General features: G+C 52.9%; 1 protein-coding gene across 1 annotated transcript in view; it reads right to left on the bottom strand.

Annotated features, from left to right (window-relative positions):
• The window catches only part of LOC119089989 (ATP-binding cassette sub-family C member Sur), a 36,916-nt gene extending 25,514 nt beyond the window's left edge, over nucleotides 1-11,402 (bottom strand). The window contains exons 1-2 of the mRNA XM_037212788.1: nucleotides 11,109-11,402; nucleotides 194-369 (exon numbers count right to left, since the gene is read on the bottom strand). Of these exons, the coding sequence (XP_037068683.1) occupies nucleotides 194-369; nucleotides 11,109-11,258 (326 nt within the window). The 5' untranslated portion in view covers nucleotides 11,259-11,402. The remainder of the gene's footprint in view (nucleotides 1-193; nucleotides 370-11,108) is intronic.
• Nucleotides 11,403-19,263: the final 7,861 nt, after the last annotated feature.

The following is a 19,263-nucleotide window of genomic DNA, read 5'->3' on the forward strand; positions in this document are numbered from 1 at the left end:
CCCCGTTTTGCATAACTGATCGCATCAAAACGTTAAATATTATGCAGGTTAAATAAAAATGCATCCAAGAGGCAGCCTGCACCTAAGCATCGATCGACTTGGGACGTACGCGACACCTTGGGTGTTTTTGTTTTTTTTTAGGACGATCATTCAGCCCGCGTCCTGGCAGCGGTACAAGCCACTCGAAGCTCACCTGCCGAGATCTGTAAACTCGATCGGAGTTTGAAAACCAACTAGCAGGAGGTTGAAAATCCACGAGAACGTGACTTTTTGAAGGGCGCTTGCGTGTGGGTGCTTGTAGACAACGTTGTCCACGTTTTCTTTTTCGGGTGTGAGAGAGTACAGCCGTGATGTACCGCATACATAGCGCTGAAACAGAAGATGATGCATTACTACAGCACTGACGGCCACCTAAATGAAGCCCATTAATGACTTTAATGGCTACCTAAGTCGGAGATGGTACTGGTTAAAGATGGGGGGTGTATGATTACATGGGCTGCTGCATTTGAGACATTTTGACGCATGCTACGTAAATTTCCGTTCTCCAGCAATTACAGGTTTCAAACATCGTACCAAAATATTTCGCCATTCATTATATATCATTATCATATATTATTGTCATATATCAATATCATATATCATTGACGCATATGATTTTCATACATCATTACACATATCATTATTATATCTCATTATCTCTATATCATTTTGACGACCGCTATTTGTCATCATCATCGTTATTGGGCTTTACCGTGCACTCAGCTGCTGAGGCTATATCGCGTCGCTTGCCTCCCACCCTCGCAGGACGGGCGGGCACCGCAGGGGATCGAACCCCGTACCTCTGGTTCTCCAGAAGCCTAGTTAAATCACTACACCATCCGCCCCCTACAAGCGCGCGACTCCAGCCAGCATACAGGTGCATGCTCGGTTCCGCTCGATCGAAATCGACCCCAACCGTGACTTATAGAACATAATCTTGATTTCCACTGTGAGCCTCAACACTTGGACATCAAAGCACAGCCTTGAATAGGCTCCGATGCAGGCATGGGGTCTGCTACAGGATGAATTCCGATGAAGCTTTTTCGTCTCTCAACATCCAAATTACAAACGCACATGTGCAGATTACTCAATGGGTTTCGCTACACGCACAGTACTAGGCGACATCCTTCTTAGCTTTTCATGTTTTCATCAACGCAAACGCCTCATTCGCCGAACATATCAGTAATCATGCATGCCTGGCCCGTGTTTATGCGTGTGTGCGTGCGTGCGCGCGACGGGGGCATGCATATCTGTGTGTCTGGAAGGGAAGTGCATGCGTGCGAGCAAATTGGATACTGACAGGTCCGTCTCAGGCTCATTATCACCTGATCTGCGCCCACTCGTCCCCGCGCAGCGGAAAAGCCGTATGGTTTGTGGTTTGGCTGTGAGCCGTATGGTTTGTGGTTTGGTCGTAAGCCGTATGGTTTGTGGTTTGGCTGTGAGCCGTATGGTTTGTGGTTTGGTCGTAAGCCGTATGGTTGGTGGTTTGGTTGTGAGCCGTATGGTTTGTGGTTTGGCCGTAAGCCGTATGGTTTACGGTTTGGCCGTAAGCCGTATGGTTTACGGTTTGGCCGTGAGCCGTATGGTTCGTGGTTTGGCTGTGAGCCGTAAGGTTTGTGGCTTGGCTGTGAGCTGTAGGGTTTGTGGTTTGGTCGTAAGCCATATGGTTTGTGGTTTGGCTGTGAGCCGTATGGTTTGTGGTTTGGCCGTGGGCGGTATGGTTTGTCAAACACATTCTGCCTATGATTCCAACGTCGAGATACCGGAGGTATCATGTTCTTGTAGACGTTCTTAATGGCATGATGCCGGCGTTTTCAAAGAACCCTACATCGCATCTTCAGCTTGTTTCCATTCATTGATCGCCAGCTGCACCAGTTTGATTCAACGACAAAATAAAGGCATCATATGTGAATTCTACAATTAGCCTGTGTCCATCACGTGGTCAACACTCCGTTGCGAGCTGATGTCCGCAAACGGCAGTGGTTCGGTTCGGGTACGAACGTTTTCCGATTACCTGCGGATTAATTACAATGGATTAGGACAGAGTTGATATTGGAAGGAAAAAGCTCACCCGGCAAACCACTCTTTGGCCTACATAAAGGCCTATTTAGGCCACGGTAGCGACATCTTGGCTTAACATAAGGACATCTTAAGGACACTTAACAAGAGCGCGTCTTCTGTTCCTATTTGCTCTTCACATGAGAGCTGGAAATGAGAATACCGGTTACCGCTCACACGACTCCACCTTGACCTACCACATATTTTTTGACACCAGAGTCGACTATGGCTTCGCCCTGAGCCTGGTTCAGTCTGGTCTGGACTGGAAAGAGTGTCGAGTCTGGTCTAGACGGGAAGGGTGTCGGGTCTGGTCTGGACTGGAGAGAGTGCCCAGTTTGGTCTGAACTGGAGAGAGTGCCGAAGCTGGTCTGGACTGGAAAGAGTGCCGAGTCTGGTCTGGACTGGAGAGTGTTTAATCTGGTCTGGACTGGAGAGAATGCCGAATCTGGTCTGGATGAGAGAGGGTGTCGAGTCTGATCTGGATAGGAGAGGGTGCCGAGTCTGATCTGGATTGGGGTGAGTGCCGGATCTAGTCTGGAGTGAAGAGAGTGCCGAGTCTGGTTTGGAGCGGCGAGAGTGCTGAGTCTGTTTAGAGTGGCGAGAGTGCCGAGTCTGGTCTGGAGTGAAAAGAGTGCCGAGCGAAGTGAAACGGCTAGCCGGACGGCCGAAGCCGCTGCGCCCATCCGTCACGGGAGCATCACGCAGACAAGAGAAGCACATGGGATAACAGCTCATAACCTTCTGGTCGCTACTGTAGGACTGTCCGAAAAGAGGTGTAGTGAGGGGAGTGGGGAGGAGATCCAGACGACACGACCGGCCCCAAATATCGGTCCGCGTATCTCCCCTCCCCCTCCTCGTCTCCAATAGGACCGAAACCGCTCCAGCAATTTGACATACAGGGCACCCGAACAACAGCGTAGGGCCCCTGAACCTCATAATCATCTTCCCAATCACGACCCTACCAATCAACCAAAAAGATTTGCTCCGCCCATTGGCTCTTCCTGGTTGGCTGGAAGCAAGAGGACGTCCCACTGTTAACGCTTTGTATTAAAAAACGCAAGTGTTCGACCGGATATGGACCTCTGGGAAGTGCAAGACATGCTCCCGCGGCCCCCTCGGGGCCTGCCAGTGGCTAGAACAGCTGTGAGTTGGTGGGAAGTATGTGGAGAGTGGGCGAAGTGGGCGAAGGGAAGTTGGTACAGTGCGGGGGAATTTTCCCACACTTAACACGTTGGGAGACTCGGCACTACTACCATAGTCGTCCGTTTTTTTAAAAATTAATTGGTGCATGCTTCCTCAGTAACGAGCGTTTCAACCTACTGAAGATCTGTTGACGATTTGGTGCCACACAAACTGGACGCAGACGTTCCGAATCTAGTAATTAGCAACCTACCTATTGGTTGGTTCGCTAACCCCCCCCCCCCCCCACACACACACACACTCAGGGCAGGGTTAGATCAGGGCTTCACTGGCCTGTTCACAGGTGAGGTCACTTACGGGAATAAGGAACGCGGTGCGACGCGGGTAATACGCGGTATTACGCGGTATTATAGTACGCGGTAAAACGCGGCCGCCGACCAGCAGTGCCAGCTGTGTACCTGCCGACCTATATACAGTAGATGGTGCCTGCATGTGATCAGGTGTGGCTAGCAGTTAAAGCCGGTGTGATCAGGTGTGGCTGGCAATCGGAGCCGGTGTGATCGGGTGTGGCTGGCAGTCGGAGCCGGTGTGATCAGGTGTGGCTGGCAATCGGCGCCGGTGTGATCAGGTGTGGCTGGCAACCGGAGCCGGTGTGATCGGGTGTGGCTGGCAGTCGTTGCTCGAGCAGCTCGCCAACAAACTGCGCCGCTACAGCACCTGGCTGCTGTCACAACTACGATGCAGTGAGGCATGCAGGGGTCCAGGAAATGACACCGTACATTCGACGGTGTTGAAGCTGGACGCTAGACTTGTCGATGTCACGAGCGGCCCGTGTGAGCTCGGCAACGGAGAGCTCGGCTGTTCCCGTAAGCAAAAACATCTGCTGTCTAGAAGTGCAGTTGTGAGCATTGTAAACTGCTGCCGAAACGTTGCTTCGCGCGAAAGAGAAGCTGCCTTATCCCCTGACCTTGGGCCGGTTAAGCCGCAGCCACCACGAGCGGGACTTAAATGCTGCGCCCAGGTGAGCAGGTGCCGACCTTTCCTGGCATATCTGGTGTTGTAACACCTCTGTCTTACGTATATACGCGGTCTGTCACATTAAAGCCCGGAAGGTAGACAAGAGAAATGTTACGTGTGACTGAAGCGACGCATGTGGTGTGTAACTGAATCCCATGCCGGGACAAGGGTTGGGAAACTGGTTTCGGCATTCAACGAAAGGCAGCGGGGGTCATAACAAAGACGATTCGTCGCTACGGCTACCAGTATGTTGGTGAGCTCCTCTCTTCATTTCGTCTCAACAGGACGACCGACGCTCCCCGGATCCCAGCGTTCCTGTACCGCCGACGCTCCCCGCATCCCAGCGTTCCTGTACCGCCGACGCTCCCCGGATCCCAGCGTTCCTGTGCCGCCGACGCTCCCCAGATCCCAGCGTTCCTGTACCGCCGACGCTCCCCGCATCCCAGCGTTCCTGTACCGCCGACGCTCCCCGGATCCCAGCGTTCCTGTACCGCCGACGCTCCCCGGATCCCAGCGTTCCTGTACCGCCGACGCTCCCCGCATCCCAGCGTTCCTGTACCGCCGACGCTCCCCGCATCCCAGCGTTCCTGTGCCGCCGACGCTCCCCAGATCCCAGCGTTCCTGTACCGCCGACGCTCCCCAGATCCCAGCGTTCCTGTACCGCCGACGCTCCCCAGATCCCAGCGTTCCTGTACCGCCGACGCTCCCCGGATCCCAGCGTTCCTGTACCGCCGACGCTCCCCAGATCCCAGCGTTCCTGTACCGCCGACGCTCCCCGGATCCCAGCGTTCCCGTACCGCCGACGCTCTCCCGCATCCCAGCGTTCCTGTACCGCCGACGCTCCCCGGATCCCAGCGTTCCTGTACCGCCGACGCTCCCCCGCATCCCAGCGGTTCCTGGTGCCGCCGACGGCTCCCCCAGATCCCAGCGTTCCTGTACCGCCGACGCTCCCCCCGGAATCCCAGCGTTATCCTGTACCGCCGACTCTCCCCAGATCCCAGCGTTCCTGTACCCGCCGACGCTCCCCGGCATCCCAGCGGTTCGCCGCAACGCGACGCTCCCCAGATCCCAGCGTTCCTGCTACCAGCCGACTCTCCCCCGGATCCCAGCGTTTCCTGTACACCGCCGAACGCTCCCCCCCGATCCCAGCGTTTCCTGTACCGCCAGACGCTCCCCGGACATCCCAGCGTTTCCGTTACCGCCCCGACGCTCCCCGGATCCCAGCGTTCCCGTACTCCCGCGACGCTCCTCATAGCGGGGCCACACCGTGTCCGCCTGGATGACGTTTCCTCCTGGCACGCTGCCAAACAGGCGGCCCAAGCGACGCGCTGGGCGTGTTATGAGTTTAACTATGGTGTGTGCTATCACTGGGCCATGTCTCGAACATCCCAATTTCCCCGGGATTATTAGTTTTACTTACATACACCCCTATATATATATATATATATATATATATATATATATATATATATATATATATATATATATATATGTGTGTGTGTGTGTGTGTGTGTGTGTGTGTGTGTGTGTGTGTGTGTGTGTGTGTGTGTGTGTGTGTGTGTGTGTGTGTGTGTGTGTGTGTGTGTGTATGCACGCATATCCTTGTAAATCGAGGAACCAACTTGCGTATGTGCATACTTTGTTAATAACTCACGGCGAACTCAGCAATCATGAACTTGTTATGTTTTCTGCGATCGATCTGATGGCTTTGACTTCTTGTCAGCGCTCATCTAATGTGACACAAAAGCCCAGCGTAACAAGAAAGCACAGAATATCGAGCTGCACGGCCTGGTATTACTTCTACTCCTCAACGTTTTCTCCCACGTCGGACATTTGCTAGAGCACTAAGAACTTTGGCAGGCTCCATATAATCACGCACTTGCATGCATACATATATTAACGCTCGTGCATTATGTGCAGTCATATTTGACAGATTCTACCGCTCATAACACCAATCAAACCATTCCACAGTACCTAGAACCCAAACCCAAACAAGAAAACCAGAACACAATTAACCTTTTCTATCATTCGAATGTTCGGGGCACGGATTTAACTCTGCAAATATTTGACATCTTGACACACTTTTTGGGCCCCAATGAGAGTGCCATTGCATGCTACCTCGCATGGCAAAAATGCATGCGACGGTATTGTTAGGTCTGCTTGGCGAACCGTAAAACATGCTTGCTTTCCGCGGCCGATGTAAAAACCACATAGTAAGCACGAGCGCCTTCCCCGAGACCAGTCACAAAAACCTGTGTGCGAAGACACTGCTCTTTTCGCGGCATGAAAACCCATCGGAGATGGCATAGGAATGGCGCACATGTTTACGCCGTGTGCGATCCATGAAAGGAATTTAAACGTGCCACCGCTTAGTACCAGTGACTAAATATGGCGCAGCGGTATTGTAGTTCACCACATATTGATTGGTCACCGTGTGCACGGTATAGTGCAGCTGATGCCAAAAACCAAGTGTGTTTGAGCCACAGGTGCCTGCAAAGCTTCCACGTGAAATTACTTCCTGCATTCATGTGTTATGTGTTTGGCATCCAGTTATGTGCGCCGATTCAGTAGTGACTCAGTCTCATAGTAACATAAGAGGTTTCTGCTCGGTAAGACCAGTGGCTGCTGTAAGAATCATAACACTGACATACATGCATACACAGCACATCTCACCCCAAAAATACAGCATTGCTATAACAGGCCTTCGTGGGTAAGACGTTCTTTTCCGGATCCGACCGCCATCCGTCCCTTGTCCCTCACGCCCACCTGTCATCCACCGCTTGCACTCAGCCCGCACCTTAGTTACATATCATAGAAGGGTCCCACGCAAGTTACACCAGAGCTTTTTCATTTCGTACTGATTATTGCACGGTGTCAATAGAGACAACTGTGACTAAAAAAGCGACACCGTAACATTGTGTCTTATACCGTAGCGTCTACCCCACAAGCTATACACGTCTTACCTACATCCGTAGCCGCACCACCAGTTTTCCCAGATTCCTCACCCAACCCAGCCCAGCCCGTCACCCATGTGGAGCGGGTGCCCATTCGTTCACCCAGCCGGTGGGGTCCCCCCCCCCTGGCATCATGCGGCGACACAGAAACACAATGACCCACATTGACAGATAGCACTATACGGCCCACAGGTATCCCTAAGGAATTTACAAAGTCAGCTGTGCATTCGTGGCCAAGGAATTGCCCCGTTCCGCGCTCATCACTTAGATCTAAAAGGTGTTCAAAATGATACCTGTGTCGAATAGGTGTAAATTCCCCTGAAACCACTGCTCAAGCTCAGGTCACTGACTGACACGAGCCATGCGGTCTCCCTCATACTCCAATTATCACCAACGTATTGATCGGGCTACGTGCTTTCAAATGATACCCATATCGGCATATATGTTCCGCGATACGCACCAACGATATCTAAAGGTCGGCATGAGTCTACATGTTGATGCCAGCGATATCTTAAGGTTCACAAGGTCGACAAGTCCATATGTCATGGTCATGACATATCGACATGACCTCATCATCCGCTCCGATGTTGATATCAACGATATCTTGAGGTTCACAAGGTCGACACGTCTATATGTCATGGTCATGACATATCGACATGACCTTACCATCCGCTCCGATGTTGATATCAACGATATCTTAAGGTTCACAAGGTCGACACGTCTATATGTCATGGTCATGACATATCGACATGACCTTACCATCCGCTCCGATGTTGATATCTAAAGGTTCACACGGTCGACACGTCTATATGTCATGGTCATAACATATCGACACGACCTCACCATCCGCTCCAATGACACATCACAGTTGTAAAGAAAACTTGCGTCGCCACTCAGACAATGTACTGGACATCATTCACTGATTTTTTCTCTCTTTAAAATAGGATTTTTTTAATGGTCGCGGGCGTAAGAAAACGTCACGAGGTCAGGAAAAGACCGGAACTGATCATACTTGTGCTCAATTGATACAGTAGATCATCCACTTTCAAATGATATACTATTTCTATCAGGCCCAAGAAAGATTGCGCGTATATCACCTAGTTTCAATTGCAACTTTCAAGATGGCTGTGTGCGTTGGAGCTAAAGTATTTGGACCAGACGGCGCGCGTCATACTTCGTACACACGGCGCTGCCCTTGAGCCGCAGTATTTCCTGCTGCTAAGACAGGGCACAGCCGCGACGAGTGTTACGTGGGCCTATGCACCTATCGGTAAAGCAAGCTAATAGTAGCCGAAAATGAGAAAGTGAGGCAATGATCGATAAATAAATATCATACATTTACGAAACTGTGATTGGAGAAAACCATTGTACCGAATGTTAGCCCACGTCATTGGGAGAAGAACTTCAACCTCAAGCGTCTTCAAGCGCCTCATTCAAGCGCCTCCAACAGATCACACCTTATGGCAGTCTAAAGGATGTATTGCTCACAGCTCATCCATTTCCCAGACGGTGCCCCACAGCTCCCCAGAGTTGCCCTCCCGCCGGTCGGGCGCTGCACCCGTTGCACCAACCAGCGACGGGTGCAGCGTGCCCTCGACCCCCTCCCCCAGAGGCCTGATCCGCGGCCGGCCATGATGACGTTACAGGCGTGCAGCGCGTCCGGCGACACGCCGCTGATAGGACGGCGGCGGCCGACGGCGCCCAGCCGCCCGGCGGCCGGAGACGGCGCCGGCGCTCGGTGACAGTCCCTAGCCCGGCGACCGTCACAGGCGCGTCTCACGGCCGTCACGTCACGGCCGTCACATCACGGCCGTCACGTCACGGTCGTCACGGCCGGCGGTCCCGGGGGTGCTCTGCTGGCGTGGTCCGGAACGGCCCCGGAACAGTGGCCCTGAGCACCGTGGCCGCCAGCCAGCGCCGTCAGGATCACGGCTGAGTGACGTCATATCTTGTGGTTCCTCGGCCACGCCGGCCACCGCCCACTGTGAAACCCGGTCGCGTGCCAAGCGGTGGCCGGCGGAACCACTGTAGGTGCGGCTGGGTCACTGTCTGCAGCCGCCTCCACAGACTCACTGGTATGGTTCCAGACTTTCCCGTCACCCACGACTGCATACAGCGCACCACAGGGAGGGAGGGAGGGAGGCCAGCAAGCAGGCAGGCAGGCAAGCAGGCAGGCAGCGAGCAAACGAGGAGGGAAGTGAGGAAAATAACGTAGAGATGGAGACAGCGTGAAAGGGAAAATGGGGGGGGGGGAAATAAAATGAGTCTTTTTGGGGGTTGAATATTTCATTCATCGAAATATTACTACTTCTGGCGCTGCCTTATAACGAAACAAAAAGGCGGAACCACTGTGGGTACGGTGTTTAGCCACCAGCTTGTCATTGCTAGATAAACCCCCCCCCCCTCCCCAGGCAAAACACGCAATGGATCCCGTAAGCCTACGACAGTTGTGCTATTTTTCCTCTTCCCATGAGCACAAGTAATTTGGTGCATGCTTCATGTGATTCGGGTTTCTTTACGGGTCACAGAGAAGCCAAAATGGTATATAACGTTCAAAAATAATACCCACGCGTGTGCTACATCTGCCGTGTAATTACAGCCCCATACATGACCTACATTGCACGATGATCGGGCTAGCCTCAGCCGCCTAATGAATATCGCATCATATAGACTGCGCTGCATTTGTCCATAGCATCAGCCAAGCAGCCACAGCGTGTGATTTTAACCTCCAACCACACGGCCAGCCACGGGCGCCATCATCGCTGAGCCCGTTGACTCGGACCCCAGTAACATATGGGCATCAAAGACTACTTTTGTGTTTTTTATGATATCAGGAAACGCCCAAGCCGATTTTAGCCCGGCAGCCTTCGCTGCCGCCGTGGCCAGCGCGTGTTTGTCAGGACCTGGTCGCACCGTATCGCGCCGGAGGCAGATGCAAGCTGCAAATGTCGAGCGCCATGAGACATGTTATTGCGCACGGGCCGTGCAGGCCACGAGATGGCCGTGTCCCGGCATTGCATACGGCACGAAGGAAACCCAGCCGCTGCCTTGTCCGAATTGAAAAATAATAATCAGACCGAGTCAAAACCATTCGCGACTTGAGGCAACACTTATAAGTTTGGGACCGAGCACGCAGCGTCGCACGACCTGTTCTGGAGCGCGAGCTACTTCCGTCACCGTACTGCCGGAGGTCAGAACACTAGCTGAACCCAACCCCGCGCGTCGTCGAAGTGCGCGGACCCCCATCCCGACGGGTTCGCGGACTTGACCGCTACCCCATCCCCCTCCTCTGCCCCCCCCCCCCCGTTGGCGGCTTGCTTGTCCGGCTCACTTCCGGCGTCCTGCGGCCTGACCGGAAGTGGTTGAACTTCCGTCTGAATGGCAGCGGAGCGTGCAGCCGTCCCCAGTGATATGCCACGACCATGTCTAAACACTGCGTATACCCAGATATGCCGCGGCGTCAGAAAAACGATCAAGGCAGCTTAGCACCAGCGCCAGCTCAAAGCGATTGCGTTTGATCTCCGCGTGTAAAGTGTTATGTGAAGGCGACATGACATGACCCCCCTGCATGTGCCTCGGCTGATTGGATCAGCACACATGCGGATGCATTATGCGACGGTGTAAAAAGCGGGTAATCGCCTGGCGTAATATGGCGGCACTGCAGTGATAACAGGTGACGTCAACCGGAATAGGCTGAGTTGCAGAGACGTTGCGGCTGCCGAATGGCTCTGTCGTCTGTTTGCTCTTTCACATATCGGACAAAAAGTGGCAAGGAGAATCGCGTAAGTTTTCCCTCTTTTCCTGCCAACACCACACAGATCACAAGCGTGAATGCGCACGAACGAAGACACATGCATGGGCACCGAAAGACGCGCTCCCACAGCTCAGTTTCAAGCTTACCTCCGAGATGGCAAAATGCACCTCCACGCCCAGCATGAGTCCGTAGGCGACGAGCAGCGCCCAGGCCAGGTCCAGCCGCATGTGGTCGGCGCCCAGCCCGGCCACGCCGCTGTAGAAGCGGACCTTCAGCACGCACAGTGTGACCGCCATGGCCAGATACGCCACGTTGAGCAGGAGTCGCACCGGCGCAGCGTCCCGCTCGCTGACGGTCGCCAGCCAGATGACGCTGCCCGCCGCCAGCAGCGCGGCTGCCGGCGCCGCCAGCACGTGCACGTGCACCACGGACGCGTACCACTCGCCCAGACTGGCGTCCATGAGCTGCGCCAGCGCCAGCAGTGCGCACAGCAGCGCCAGCGCCCAGCGCGCGCCGTGGCGGCGGAAGCGGACGGGCGCGGCGGCTGGGCGGCACCGCCAGAGCAGCGCGCCGACGACGCAGGCCGTGACGTGGGACAGCGCGACGGCCGCCGCCGCCAGGTCCAGGTGACACACGTCGTCCCAGGCCAGCGGCCCCGGACGGCCGCACAGGCTCTCCATGGCGGCGCCGCTAGCGGGGCGACGCTGAACGGCGGGGCGCCGGCATCGGCGGCTGACGGGGCGGCGTACTCTGCGGAGCAACGGCACAGTGTAAGCCAGTGACGCTGGGTCAGGCGCCGTCCAATGCCCCGCTGTCCGTTTTTTGGTGTCGTTGGAATGTTACCCGCTGCAGCTCCTGCAGCTGCCACGCACGAGCGTCGCGTGAGTGGTGGCGGATCCTATGACGACATGGGAGGGGAAGAAATCTCGCATGTCACCTCGTTTCTAGTCATTTAACAGCAAGCCGGATACGCTATGTTCGCAGAGACGGAGGGTGACTGCCAGATGCTGCCCAGTGAACAAGACCAAAATTGTTGACAGCCATGTCGCGACGTTGACATATTCGTTTTATGATTTATTACAATAGGACGCTTCCTGGTTTCCAATATTTTTGGAAGAGTCCAAGTGCTTCGTAAAGCATGTTACCATCATTATGTGTTGGTGTTTCATGTGATAAACAGGCTGCCCACGTTCTCAACAAGTAAACGATTGTCAGGGTTGTCGCGCATTGTGGAAGCGAACATTCCTGTAATCATTGGTCGCATGCGTATGCGGTTTTCAGCAACGACAAGCGCAATTATTTGAACAATGTGCTGTGTGCATTGTTTTTCATTCGCATGCCAGCCATTTGCTCACGTGGGCTTGTGCTGCATACTGACAGTCTCCACGTAACTTCGCTTTCCCCATTCGATCATTCGATCATTCGATCATTCGATCATTCGATCATTCGATCATTCGATCATTCGATCATTCGATCATTCGATCATTCGAGAGAGAGAGAGAGAGAGAGAGAGAGAGAGAGAGAGAGAGAGAGAGAGAGAGAGAGAGAGAGAGAGAGAGAGAGAGAGAGAGAGAGAGAGAGAGAGAGAGAGAGAGAGAGAGAGAGAGAGAGAGAGAGAGATATATATATATATATACATATATCCCGTTATATATATATATATATATATATATATATCTATATCTATATCTCTCTCTCTCTCTCTCTCTCTATATATATATATATATATATATATATATATATATATTCACCACCATATATTACAAAACAATGCTAGGTACTTTCCCATGTCATTCACGACCTAGCGATGAAACCCATTGAATCGAGAATTAGGCAGTTCAATTTGCATCGATCGGAAGGATTGAGGAAGGATGCTTCGTATTTCGCGCTTCGGCGAAAACACAGCAGCTGATTAGGCTACTAACGTTTAAGGCGAATGCTTGCTTGATGTAAGCTCACAGTCTAAATACGAGACCAGAAACTTGGCAGCATGCCTACAAAACCCTGGACCCACGGTCGACTGCGGCACGCGGATCATTGGCTACATCCACTATTCATCGGCACGTATCGGGTCAGACAAACGCATCTGTACCCGCCAAAGCAGATTACGGCGGGGTAGGCTAACGCGGCTAAGTGCACTGGAAATGGCGCATGGCAATCCGATGGCCGCCGCTCGCCTGGTCAGCATCAGCACGGCGGTTGAGTTCGCCGGCACCAATCAGCTGAGCAGTGACGGAACGACCCCGGAGCTTCAGGCAGACAGTGGGTCCCGTGACCTCTGGCACGGCCGCAGACAGACAGTGGGTCCCATGACCTCTGGCACGGCCGCAGACAGACAGTGGGTCCCGTGACCTCTGGCACGGCCGCAGGCAGACAGTGGATCCCGTGACCTCCAGCACAGTCTAAGACAGACAGTGAGTCCCGTGACCTCTGGCACGGCCGCAGACGGACTGTGGGTCCCGTGACCTCTGGCACGGTCGCGGACAGACAGTGGGTCCAGTGACTCTGGCACGGCCTCAGACAGACAGTGGGTCCCGTAACCTCTGGCACGGTCGCAGACAGACAGTGGGTTCCGTGACCCCAGACACAGCCGTAGATGGCCGGAGGGCTCGGCAGGGGGTCTCGACACGATCGGAGGGCTCCGCGAGAGGTCACAACACGGCTAGAGGGCTCCGCAAGGGGTAACAACATAGGTCAGAGGGCTCCGCACGGGGTCTCGATACGGCCGGATGGCTCCCCAGGGAGTTCCGACACAGCCGGAGGACTTATGGTGGTTCCTGACAGGGCTGGAGGGCTCTACAGAGGTTCCGGACAAGGCCGGAGGACTCCGTAAGGTTCCCGATACGGCCCGAGGGTTCTACAAGGGTCCAAACACGGCCGGAGGGCTGTGGGACACCCAGGCGGCAACGAGAGTTTGCCTTGGTACCAAGGCACCGAGAGGGACCAGGGCCTGGCTGTGATGTTAAATTACCTCTGCACGTGCCATACGGGTGTCGCACCTCTGACCTCAGCTCTTCATGGTTAAAGCGGTTGCAGAACGGAATGCAAATGCGGCGTGGTCCGCAAGTGCGTCTGTCGCTAGTCGTTGGCTGCGAAATGGCGGCACGCAAAAAGTTCACGCGTCGTGCCGGATGCGGGATCAGCGCAAGGCAAAGAACGAGCCACTAGTGGTGATTCATGCCGTCAACCAAACAAACAATGGCCCCGTTGTCACCGCAATACTCGCGGCCGCGCCTACCGCAGTTAGCAGTATCGTTCTATGGAACGGACACCTAATGGTTCGCGGGTATGGCAGTCTAGTCAGCCCAGAGCGAGAGCTAGAGCTAGTCAGTCTAGTCAGCCTAGAGCACGGGTCGCAGCTCCCAAAGCTAATACACCACCTCAACCTGAGGAGGTAACAGCTGGTGAGTTGAGGAGTTAGTTGAAATTCCCCTTAAAGCAACTTACAAAAAACGCACTTTTGAAATAAAAAAGGAACGCGACGTTCATCCTCACGCCTAATTGACGGTGGGCCGGCTACTGCATTGGCCATATCAGCGTTCAGGGGTCATGGCGCAATCGGGATTCGAACCCGGGCCCTAGCGTGGGCGTCCGACACGCTAACCGTTCCGCCATTGCGTCCCCTCTGCCTAGAAAGACATTTACTGCTGAAAACAGAACGTGGGGAAGGCGTTCCGAGATCAAGTCAGGCTGTTTCAGCGCATCATGAATTGTAGCATCGTCGGTAAAGAAGGGTTATACGAAAGGAGAAGACCTATGTAAAATAGTTACACAAAATAAAAAAATTATAAGTGGCAAATTCTAGACCGATCATCGATCGTGCCCATCATTGTCAAGATAGTAAACAATGTGTTATTGGAGAATTCTGGCAACTACGTGCTGCGAAACAACCTTCACAATCCCGACCAACTCGTCTTCTGATCCAACTACAGCAGGGCATGGGCACTGGCTACTGTTCGCCCGACACACACGTGAGGTGGGCCACGGGCGAAGGTGACATCGGGCCACTCACACGGATTAATATCAGCTGCTGTTCCCATGAAATCGACTACCACGGTCTACTACGCCAGCTCCAGCTGCTGATCCCAGGAGATCGACTACCACGGTCTACTATGCCAGCTTCTGCTGCTGTTCCCATGAGATCGACTACCACGGTCTACTACACCAGCTTCAGCTGCTGATCCTATGAGATCGACTACCACGGTCTACTACGCCAGCCTCAGTTGGTGTTCATCGACCCACGCTTGTGCCGAAGGTACATTGGCCATCACCGGCAGCCGGTCGCAATACCAGGAAGCAGAGCGGCATTATCACCAAGACGAAGTACCCTCCGCGAGTTTCAGAGGTCCTCATCCGACTCTTTCCGCTCAACGTCGGCTTGCCACGTCGTGCTACATTCCAGACGGATTCCAGATGTGTTACATTCAACACCCTGTGCTCCATTCCAAATGCGCCACCAAAAAATACGCGTACCACTCACAGTTCCGCGCAAGAACAGAACAGCACATCATCTAGGAGTAGATGTGCTTTGGTTCTGCGTGAGAGGTGAGTGTGCTGTGGCATCTCAGCTATACCAGGATGGCGTCGGGGAATTAGCGCTGCCGGATATCGGCACCATCGCCCGATAACGTATCCGACTGAGATACCAGTGATGCACTTCGTGTGTGGATCCCGCCCTATTCATCTGTATGCGATTGCTCACGGTACACATACCGGGACGCCTGCAGATGCCACCGCCATAAACCCGTCACGTTACATCACGTCCACAAGAGACGAATCCGAGGCGCGGTACGTAAATGTTTACCGCAGCAGCCATCGGACCAAGTGTTTACTACAGGGGCGTGCCGACGCAGCATTCCACCACCTTATTCAATTGAATGGAAACCTTCTGGATCTTGACGTTACTTTCCCGGAATGCATGTGGCATTGACGCGCGCGCGTAACTGGTCAGTTTCATAACCATAAGGCGTGATCTGCACTGTGTTACGCTAGGTGTCAGCGACATCAGCACCCGGCAAGCTATGAAGCTATACAGCTCTCCTGCCCTGGTCCCACTTTAAAAAGCCAAGCCTTATCCTTTGTCTGCTACGAGTCATCCGTCTGAATCGGTCGTCCCAGGATAACATTGATCGAACCATGATTTCTGTCATGCACCTCGCCATTTTCGTAGACGTGATGTGCATGAGTTGTAGACTTAGAAGCACCCTGTCATCAGATATAAAAAAACTGCAGAACGTTGTCAGCCAGGATGGGAATTTCACTGCCACTGCATATACATTTAATAAATAAGCATTTTTCAAATTTCACCATCTCCATCACCATCACCATCACGTAGTGCATATACATACATATATATATATATATATATATATATATATATATATATATATATATATATGGCGTGCTCTATATGCTAGCCCGAATTCAAACATAACGTTGCACAACCCGAAATCGTCTGAATGTTGATGTTATATTGATGCTCCAGTACAGTCTATGATAGATCATGGCGTGGTATGGAGTCTTCTACTTGACGTTGCAGCGACGGATCTGACGGACAGCACACGTGCCATTTTTGTCGGTCCTAAAATCACCTCCGACATCGTTTCTTTCAGACCATGTTTACCCCACAGAGGTGAAGCATGGAATGCAGCAGTCCTTGTAGACTTTCGTGTTCCGCTGATGAGCCCATCCTTTCTGCAAGCGCCCTATGCGCAAAAGGGTTTCTTATCCTTTCTTACTTCGCACGTGCGAACTTTTTTCCATCTTATCTATTTATAGCACCGTAGTGCTAAGCGTAAGTTTCAGACCATGTTACCATACCATATATGCTGTTCAGTAAAACCTGAACACGCCTTTAATCGTCATATAGGCATGTCAAATGTTTGTGCAAGTATTGCCCGGAGTGTAGGCCTTTGCATGCAAATAACGAAAACATTCATTATGTACATGGGTAGGGCGGGTCATAGTGCATCTCATTGTGCCTAGTTTTGTAATTTACAGACCGCCTTTGGCATTCTGCTTTTGCTGTATCGTAGTAAACACAATCATGTTGCAACAGTCTTACCACAGTAAGAATCATTTTCTCCCGGTAAATGTCAGGCAGTGTGTATAATGCCGGGTGCAGCTCTATCTTGGCACGATCACCAAGATAGTGCCTCGCCTCCCAGTGCGCGCTTCTGTCACCGCCACTGCGCGTCACTCGTCACTCACCGCCACTGACTAGGCACATGATCTGCACGGATTTCCATCCTGACTGGATAAAACAGAAGATGTGCAAGTGGAAACCCCTGCATTCCCAGCCTCTCGTTGTACACATTTTCATGTTCATCCTCGTGAATTAAAATGTTTGTCTTTCCTCTCTTATTTCGTACTTTTTTTTCCACTTTTTGATAGGCTCGATCACATGAACTAATCATCGATTGTTTCAATATGGCCGTGTTGCTGTTGTTTGTTTCTAACAGATAGTGAGTGTTCAAAAGCATCCCGCCTAAAACTCGTCCTCCGACCAAGGGCACCACGGCGTCATTTGCCTTGAGCAATATCATGGTGGATAAACCAGATCCTTGCCTCAGTACAAACACACGTCTCCAGTCTCATTCCCTCCCAATTGACACAGAAAAGGTAAGGGCGTGCACCGAGCGCACAAAATGATTTGTACGGACTTCCAACCAGGCGGATAAAAGAAATATGCATGCGGAAACCCATCCATCCCCAGCCTCCCGTTAAACACGTGCTTCGTAAGTGTGTGTAGGTGTGTGAGTGTGTTGAAGTGGCGTGTAGAAGTGTGTGCAAGTGTGAGCAAGTGTGTGGGTACACCTGAGCGTCCAACAGAGTGAAATCGCTGGACGGTTCACCTCGTTTCACCGCCATCGAAAGAAGAGCACAAGACGGAGGATCCTGACCGGCATGACCTGATGTTCCACAAGTAACACACCCGGGCGGGAGAGGCTTTGCTTACCACCTGGGGTGGGGCAGCCGCGCGTTCCATGGCGGAAAGTCACGGACGGTCTTGCTTTCGTTCAGTACTTTGACCTTCTGTTCATTTCTGTTGAGCTGTCACGCCATCGAACCAGAACAGCATGCAACTGCACTGGCCCGCTACATGGCTGTCGTCACACAATATTGTATACAATTGTGGAAATATCGATAACATCATTGTCGAGTGCATAAACATGGCGAGCAATGAGCGTAACCGTTAAACAAAATGTCTATATCAAGCTCGCGGTAATCGTGAAATGAATATACTTCAAAAAGGACGTGCTTTAACCAGGGTAACGAAAGGCTACATTCGTAAGTCGTGAGGTGCATTTGCGAGGAACGTTATGACATAAATAAGACAGTAGCAATAGCCTCATTCCTAAGAGAAAAGCAGGAAAATGGAGATATAGATGCGCTGATAGTTCGACAACATGTCTTCATCGAAACCACAGCAGAAGTGGCTACATTCCGTAGAAACTACATAGTTTGGCAAATTTATGGGCACAGCCGCACTAATTTTCGTCTCATTGGTTGTTGTACATAAATCGAGAACACGAGTTACATCCATTGACATGTAAAGCATAAAACAGTGCGAAGGTGATCTTCTCATATTCTATTTTTGTGTCGGGGCCTCGCCCTTTCCGATTCTGCTCTTGGCTTCTGAGAAGGCAGAGTAAGGGGACATGATCTTGTTTGCATCGATGTCGCATCAGAATGTGCTGTGGATGCTGGATGGACTTTCACTGGCGAAGGATTGAGGCCCGCGGGTCAATCAGCTCCGACCCGGATGTAACGATGGCGGGCTCGGTGAGGGGGGAGTGGGGGGGCAGTCGAGACAAGTGAGCCGGCCACCCAGCACCGGCCGTGGACAGCTGCCAGCTGCCAGGCTGTCAGCCGACACGTCCACACTTGGCCACTATCAGCAGCGGGCGGGAGCCGCCAGGAGTCGAGCCCCACCAATTGCCTGATAGAGCGTAAGGTCACCCGGCTCGAGCATGATGGCCTGCAGAGCATGGGGCTCCTCAGTGGCCAGGCACCCGGCCGCGCCGACGCACGCTCAGCTGCTCTGAGCGATTTGGACGCTCCGCTGCTCTGAGCGCTTCGGGGCGCTCAGCTGCTCTGCGCGCTTAGGAAGCTCAGCTGCTCCGCGCGCTTAGGATGCTCCGCTGCTCTGGGCGCTTCGGACGCTCCGCTGCTCTGCGCGCTTAGGAAGCTCCGCTGCTCTGAGCGCTTCGGACGTTCCGCTGCTCTGAGCGCTTCAGACGTCCGGCTGCTCTGAGCGCTTCGGAAGCTCAGCTGCTCTGAGCGTTTGGGACGTTCAGC

Source organism: Pollicipes pollicipes, unplaced genomic scaffold (genome assembly GCF_011947565.3).
Source record: "Pollicipes pollicipes isolate AB1234 unplaced genomic scaffold, Ppol_2.1 Scaffold_3087;HRSCAF=3621_pilon_pilon_pilon, whole genome shotgun sequence".
Classification (NCBI taxonomy): Eukaryota; Metazoa; Arthropoda; class Thecostraca; order Pollicipedomorpha; family Pollicipedidae; genus Pollicipes; species Pollicipes pollicipes.